General features: G+C 44.5%; 1 protein-coding gene across 1 annotated transcript; it reads left to right on the top strand.

Moving 5' to 3' along the window:
- Positions 1–67: 67 nt before the first annotated feature.
- On the top strand, positions 68–4,391 carry LOC106901003 (translation initiation factor IF-2-like). The gene is made up of 4 exons (XM_014963326.1): positions 68–201; positions 390–1,072; positions 3,442–3,606; positions 4,366–4,391. Exons 1-4 carry the CDS (start codon positions 68–70, stop codon positions 4,368–4,370), a joined length of 987 nt encoding a protein of 328 aa, XP_014818812.1. The 3' UTR covers positions 4,371–4,391.
- The last annotated feature ends 3,289 nt before the right edge of the window (positions 4,392–7,680 follow it).

The following is a 7,680-nucleotide window of genomic DNA, read 5'->3' as shown; positions in this document are numbered from 1 at the left end:
GCTCTGCCGGCAGCCGGTTGGGCTCAGTGACCGTGGTTCGTAGGGTTCAGTGGCCGTGACCAGCTGGATGCAGTGGCCACAGCTGGTCAAGCTCAGTAGCCGTGGACAGTTGGGCTCGGTGGCCTCGGCCGGCCGGGCGCTGGCGGCGGGCAGTGTGTGCGCGGGGCTGTCCTGCCGCAGGCCGGTGGTGTGCCGGGGCAGGTCCGGGGGAGCAGGCTGCACCGGCGACGGTGGCTCCTTACCCCCCGCAGGAACCGGCTGCGGGCACCACAGCTGCCCCAGCCGAGCCCCGAGGGCCGCACAAACCCTGTCGTCACCTCTGCTCCGCGCGTTGTTGGAGGGTGACGCGCGACGGAGTTAACGACAGCCTGACGGCCGCCTCACTGGAGCTCGGCCCCGCATTTCCTCACGCCCTCGTCTCCGCCTTCCTCCCTGCGGCGGCGCGGGGCGGTGACCGGACGGCTGCGGGGGGCTCCCCGGCGAGGGAGCAGCAGCGGGACAGACGGCAGGACCCGGGGCGACCTTCGTGGCAGCCCCACCGCCCCCGGGGCCCAGCGCCCTGAGGGAGCCCACGCCGCGCCAGGCCGCCCTTCCCCGCCCCTCGGCAGGTGCAACGCCCCCCCCGCCGCCGGCCTCTACCACGCCGCGCGGTGCGTGGGGAGGGACCCGGGCGGGGCACGGCGCTCCTGCCTGCGGGGGAGCGTCCCGCCGGCCCGTGCGCTCCCCTGTCCCCCTTCCTCCCCCCCCGCCTTGCGTGTCGCCGTGGAACGGGCCGAGCCCGGAACTGGTCGCGGCGCCGGCGGGCGGCTGTGGAAGATGGAGGCGGGGGAGGCCGGCCCGGGCGGCAGGGCGGGCAGCAGCGCCGACAGCCTGGCCGAGGAGGAAGAGGAGGATGAGGACGAGGAGGGCGCTGGCAGTGGCCGGTCCAGCCGCACCTCGTCGCTGGTGAGCGGGCTGCTCACCGAGCTCTACAGCGCCGCCGAGGCGGCCGCCCCCTCGGGCAGCGCCCGCTCCCGCGTCCTCCGGGAGCTGGAGCAGCGGCCCAGCCAGGTCAAGTACCTGCGGCTGAAAGGTACAGCCCGCCCTGCCCTGCGCTGCGCTGCTCTCGCTGCCCCGCCTGGGCCCCCGCCGCCTCGCTTCCCTCCTCTGTGCCTGCCGGGGAGTCCCGCTTAGAGCTCACGGTCCCCGCTCTGCTGCCCGTGCCCACCTACACGCACGAATGTGTGTGTAACCCCCCGCGTCTGTTATAGCAGCTTCTGTGGCTGGCTGTCTCTCCCAGAAGCTTCCCAGGCACAGTTAGCTGGTGTTCCCTTCAAACCATGGCCGCCTCTGCGCTTCCCTCCTTCCCTCCCCCCTTCCTTCGTTTTAGGTGCCAGAGGAGCAAAAATGGGGTCACCTGCTGCTAGAGTTTTTCTTACAGATTGCACCAGATCTTGTGCTTCTCCAAGTTCTGTGTTTTTCTTCACTTACTGTAATGAATCAATGACTGCTTTCCTTTTTTTTTTTTTTTTTTAATCAAAGTCCCTCTTTTCTTAAGCTAGAAGAGATGCTACACATACCATGTCATAAGAGGTGGTTAGTTTTTTCAGGTCTTTTTAGTTCTAGTGGACTTAAACTAAACCTGACAATGGTAAAGCTTATTTGCAGGTAAGCATGTCTTCCAGGAAAAAAAAAAAAAAAGGTGTAATAAAAAAATACAAATGTAATAGTCAACTAACTAAAATCTAAATGAGACTATCAAAGAATTCTTATGAAAGCTAAGTAGCCACAACACTGCATGTTTGTGAAAGACTGAGATTTGCGACTCCAAGATGACCCGGTGAGGAGGGGCTGTACAAAGGCCTCTTGTCTCCTGATGTTAAGTCATTCTTGTTTTTGACAAGGGGAAAAAGAAGCAAGAGGTGAATAAAAGGTGTTTTTTCAGACCTATGCAAACAGCTTTCTGCTTCCGTGTTTGGCCTCTTAATTAGCTGATGTGCCATCTGATGTTACAGGACGTAGCTCAAGTTCTTCTGTGTCCCCTGTGGTAATGGGACTCAACAAGACATTTACTTGGTTAGGAACATATTTTGTAGAATTTCAGCTCACTGATTTTGCTGCAAAATCAGTTGACTTTTCCGAGACAGCTAAATGCCATGAATGGGAAAGAATAAAATTCAACTTACTACTTTTGTGATGAGTGTACAAGTCAGTACGAATGCAAAGTAATTTTTTTTTTCTCTTAAAATCCATAGGTGTTTTAAGTCACCTTGCCTGGTACAAGTCATTGGGAATTCTAGCTGAGCAGCTGGTGCTGGAACAGGGTAGTGTCTATTAAATACAGGTCACTGTTTTACCAGTGGCTCCCTTCCCTTGCAGTCATACCATGCTCTTCACTATCCCATGACTGATTGTCATTTCAGCCTAAATTGTCCTTCTTTTTAAGCTTTCCAGAATTATTGAAAAAGTTTTGCCGTATGAGCTGAGCTGTTTGCCATCCCACAAATAGTAGCTTTTCCTGGATGCATAAATATTTTTCTCATTGGATCAGGTTACCAAAGTATGGATTTTTTATTTTTTTTTAATTGATTTTTCTTCCAGGATCAAGGGGGCATGGTTGGATTGAAAGTGGTAGGATTTGAAACCTTAGCCTCAGGGAGCAGAAAGCTGTTTAGCTGCTGATGGCAAGCTGCACCAGGCTATTTCAGGGAAGAACTGAAGCAGTCAGCATGCAATAGGCAAGACCCAAGCTTTCACTGGTGGGGTGGGCCTCTTAGAATAGAGCAGGGGACTCAAAATAAAATTAATGGTCTTAAGACATCTCCCCAACAACTTCCTTTCCTCCTGGATCTGAAGCTCACCACATGGGAGACAACAGGAATATTAGAATTAAGCTGAGATTTTGTGGTGACCTAAGAGGGACTGGTGGTGCTGTGACTGACCAGTGGAAAGAGTTGAGGTCGTGACTGAAGCCACCCAGTTTGCATCTTAGTGTAAAGAGTTTCCCACTTAGAGCTCACCCTGGACTTGCGTTTCTAGCTTTGCAGGCAGCTCCTTGAACGTGTTCCTTTGTCTGTTACTGTTTACTTATTCCCCATGCGTGTTTTCCACGGGCGGCTTCTGGAAGGTTCTGTATTTAAGATTTACCCCCTGGTTGCACTACTATAAGTATATTCTGGCTACATCTGTCATGAAGTTTCCAATTTGTAACAGGATAATTATTAAGATTCATACACTGTGCAATAAATTGAAGTACTTTAGTTTAAAAGAAAATTAAAGACTTTGGCTCAAATCCTGAAAATGTTTATAATTGGGATTTATCCCAGCCAATAGAACTTGTAATTTATAGAAAGTTTGTACGTGCAAATGCCCTCGGGGTAAGTCCCTCTGTGTGTCAACTACAATAAGCTGTTTGTGAGTGTTTTGGCCTGTACTGAAGTTATTTTCTCTGCTTATTGGCAGATGTTGATGAATTAACAACTATAAAACGAGAACTGACTTACAGAATCTCGGTTCAATCGGCAAAGTTGCTACGCCTTCTGAAGCAGAAAGACAGGCTTGTACATAAAGTCCAGAAGAACTGTGATATTGTCACAGCTTGTTTACAGGCGGTCTCCCAGAAACGATGTAAGTACTTTCTCTGTGTGAGTGTACTAGTGCAAGCAATTTATTTCAGTAATGTGGCAGGTATTTCAATTAAGCCCTCGCACTTGATTTAAAGTCAAGAGGCCAGGCTATGCTATTCCTTAGATATGACTGGCTTCCAGTGATGTCAGTGGCACCTGGGAATGGGCAAAGTTCAGGTACCTCAGCCAGGTACTCTGCTGTAGCCTCAGCTTTGTTTATTGGTTAGACAACTAACCCTTACTGTAGGTAGTCTGCCAGGCTTTTTCAGCTTTAGTTCACAGAAAGTCCAAGTTTAATTTTCCGGTGTGCACGCCATGTTTAACCATGTGCTTTCATATGGTTATAAGGGAGATGCTGGAAGTGGAAGTTCTTCTCACTGGAAACTGTCTCCCCAGAGCACTGTTAGTACTTCGTAACTCCTTTTTATCGAGTTGATTCAAGATGAGGAGTATTAGTCAAAACAAACCTACTTCCCTCAAGCCTCTTTATCAGCAGCTGTGTTTTCGGAGGTTCGGAGAGGGTGCATGGGAAAGAGGAGAAATGTTTCTCTTTAATTGTTTAGCCTTTTCTTCCAGCACACTGAAACCTTTTTTATTTGACTTGGCAAAGTTGCCATCTAGAAATAGGCTGAAGTGCTTTTGTTAGTTTTACTAAAGTCAAACTGCATGTAATGTCGTAAGTAAAAAGAAATGATACCTTTAGAAAGGACATGTGAAAATAACCTAATGTTCCCTGTCTTATTTTTTCATTAACATGCAGCGTGACAGGTACAGAAATGTTCAGGTACGGTAAATAAAGCATGGTGTTTTCACAAAAATGCCTATAGGAGCTTTGAGGTGCATGTAAAAAATTTTATTAAAAGAATATTACTGTAGTGGCATGTGCTAATGTAGTTAAGGGTTTGTCTATTACTGTGAAACTTAATTTTTAAGCATTTTAAAATGTTCCTTTGTTTTACTTAAACCTAGCATGAAGTTCTTGGCCGTCATGCGCTGCGTAGGCATATTTCTCACCTACTCTTTTTCTTTCTCAACATCAGCTTGATAATTGAGTCCTCAGTGCCATTAACACTTAAGCATATACTGCAGTCTCCTTTTAAATGAGACTGCTTTAATTTTGCATGTTTGAGTATTTAGAGGATTTGACTATAAATTCTGAAGGTCTGAGCATCCTGACCTTATTTGTTAGGTAAAACCCTATTGACTGAAAGGGATACGGGATTTCATCCTAAATATGAATGTGTTTTTACAAATTTCAGGTAACATTTTACACTTAAATTAATGGGGCATTATGTTTAAAATGTGACAGTAACAACTGAAGTTTTAAAGTAATGCAGTTTATTGACTAATATCCATGCACGTGCATGCAGGTTTTTGACGACTATGTGTGAGTTTGTATATTACATCTCTTTAAGTGAGATATTTTTATTATTAATATAGCCTATTTACCTAATGTTAATTTTCAGCTTGTATTTTTAAAAATTCAGATGTATGTATTCCAGGACAGCAAAAACTTAATTATTTCTTGCTTTAAGATCTTGTCTGAAGCCACTGGGATTTGTTGAATGACTCCTGATAACTTCAGTTGCTTTGGAATAGATTGAGACTGTGATTTTTATTGCTCAGTATACACGTACTAGCACCATACAGAGAATGTGGGAATAAACTTTTGCTGTAGGATGTACAACTTTAAATTTCCTGGTAATTGTACCTTTGAGGCAATATTTGATCAATAGCTGTGCAAAGGCAGGCACAGCTGCTCTTCTCTCCAACCGTCTATTTCCTGTGTAGTAGTAGGAACCCTGTGTAGGATATGAATCAAATTGGAGAGGTGATCTAGTAATATAATCACTCTTGTGATTTTGACTTCTTTGGAGTAACAAGACAGAGGGTTGTTCTGCAGCATTGTGAATTATTTCAAATCCATCTTAGAAATCAGAGTGCTTTATGTGCTGAGAAAAGCAGAATTCAGTAAAAAATAAATCAAGGCTTTGCAGCTATCATCTAAAGAATGTGCAAAAGACATCTCATTCTTTTTTCTCTTCCTGTATTTTATATAGTGACAGCTTGCTTATATTACTAAATATATTTTGACTGATCAAATTGCAATTCAGGAGTTCTTTGAATCACAAATTTTGATTGCCTGTCATTTTAATTTTTAAAAAAATTGCATATATTATCTATAAATTATTTATAAGTAAAATCATCCAGCTCAATTGTAACTCAGTCTGGCTGGAAGCAAGCAGGAATGCTTAAATCTGATTCAATATAAAATAAGCTGAAGTTATATTAACAGAAAGTTCATTAATATTCATTAATATTCTCTTGTATTTTTAATGGATAAATAACTTTAGTAGAAAATTTCATAAAGAGATTTTAAATTTAATTTTAATGTAGCTCTGGTGTTCTGTACCTGTAATAATTTAAATGGGTCTCATGCTATGTTTAGAAAGACTCTTGGTATTCTCTGTTGTAATACCTGTTTAGAAACTATGATTAAAGTTAAGTATTACTCTTCTGCTATTTCAGCATTGACTGTTGTATAGAATTCTCTAAGGTAACAATAAATATCAGCTTTCTAGTTTTTCTTTTTCTCTTCCTGGTTTGATTTAATGCAGAGCCAGTAGAGGGAGACAGAATATTTAATTTTGTGCAGAGATGGAGGTGTATCTCAGGTTTTCATAGTTTGGTGGCTTTTGTACTCTTTCTTTAAATGTGAAGGGAAATGCTTTACAAATGTAGTCGGGCAATAACTGAATGAAAAGATTTAAATTCAGGCTGACAAATAAATGTTATTCACGAAGGAACTACTAGGTTCCATATGTGACATAGTTGAAAAATGGTGAGAAATGACTTCTTTATTATAACTGAGATCATTAATTCCCACATGGTTGTAGAGGTTTTCCAGACGCTCCTGACTGAGAGAACTCAATGTTTTGGAGTCCAGCTACAGAATTTCAGAGGTTTATGTGTATGCTTATTAGCAATGCCTGTTGTTGTCTTTGAGTGCATCTTAACTGGACAGTTAAGAAAGCCAGCAGCACAAACTGGCATCATCTGGGCCCAGATTGGTACCCCGTGTGCTCCCAGGGGATGTGAGAGAGTTTCCTGGTAGAGGGCCGGGCTATGAAGTCTCCTCAATTTCTGAGAATGTGTTGCTGGCTCTGCAGCAGCAGCTCTCCTCACAGGGTGTGGAACTCACTGAGAAGAAACTGGGAAAGCCTTGCCTGATGGTGTAGTTGTATGGGTTAGTCAGGAGAGGACTGGGCAAAATCACCATTGTCAGGTGTCTCTGCATAAGTGCAACTGAGATATGCAAAAGTACTCTCACATCCAGATTAAACTCCTGTTTTCTCCCTCCTTGCTCCCTCCCTCCAAAGTTTCTCTTTAGCTTCAGCCCTGCCACATCTGTGTGTCCTGTCCCACCTTCCATTTCTTTTTTCCTCTTCCCCTTTTTATTAGCTTTTCTTGCTTGATCCCAGTCTTCAAATATTGGACTTCTCAGCCCTGTTCCATTTTTCGCTCTCCCTATGTCTTGTCTACCCTGCAGTGTCTACCATTGGCTCTCAGTCAAACCATTTCCCCCGCCCGAGTTTTTCCTCACATTATTCCTCTATCTCTTTCATAGGTTCTTCCTTGTCTTTTTCTTGCATGCGCTAATTATTCATATATTTTTTCCATGCCTCCTCTTCCCTCAACATTTGTTATAAAACCAAGACAGACATTCTCAGGTTTTAGTTGATAGGATGAAATTTTGATTAAAGGTGTAAGAACAGTTTTAATACAATATACTGTGGATTGTTAACACAGCTAATATTGATTTAATTGAACGTGAATTTAATAAGGTTCTTGGAGGAGAGGAAAATTTTTCACAATGAGGACAATCAGCCATTGGAATAATCTCTCCCGAGAAGTGGTGGATTCCCCAACAATGGACACTTCTAAGGTTCAGCTGGACAGGGTGCTGGGCCATCATGTCTGGACCATGCTTTTGCAAAGAAAGGTTGGACCAGATGATCCTTGAGGTCCCTTCCAACTTGGAATCCTATGATATGATTCTACGATTGTCACTCTG

Source organism: Calidris pugnax, unplaced genomic scaffold (genome assembly GCF_001431845.1).
Source record: "Calidris pugnax isolate Ruff unplaced genomic scaffold, ASM143184v1 scaffold44, whole genome shotgun sequence".
In the NCBI taxonomy this organism is placed as follows: domain Eukaryota; kingdom Metazoa; phylum Chordata; class Aves; order Charadriiformes; family Scolopacidae; genus Calidris; species Calidris pugnax.
This window is presented reverse-complemented; position numbering and strand designations above follow the sequence as displayed.

Coding starts and splice junctions, on each gene's coding strand:
- LOC106901003 (XM_014963326.1), top strand. CDS start 68: ATGCAGTGGCCACAGCTGGTCAAGCTCAGTAGCCGTGGACAGTTGGGC. Junction 202..389: donor CCGGTGGTGTGCCGGGGCAG/GTCCGGGGGAGC, acceptor GCCTCACTGGAG/CTCGGCCCCGCATTTCCTCA. Junction 1,073..3,441: donor CAAGTACCTGCGGCTGAAAG/GTACAGCCCGCC, acceptor GCTTATTGGCAG/ATGTTGATGAATTAACAACT.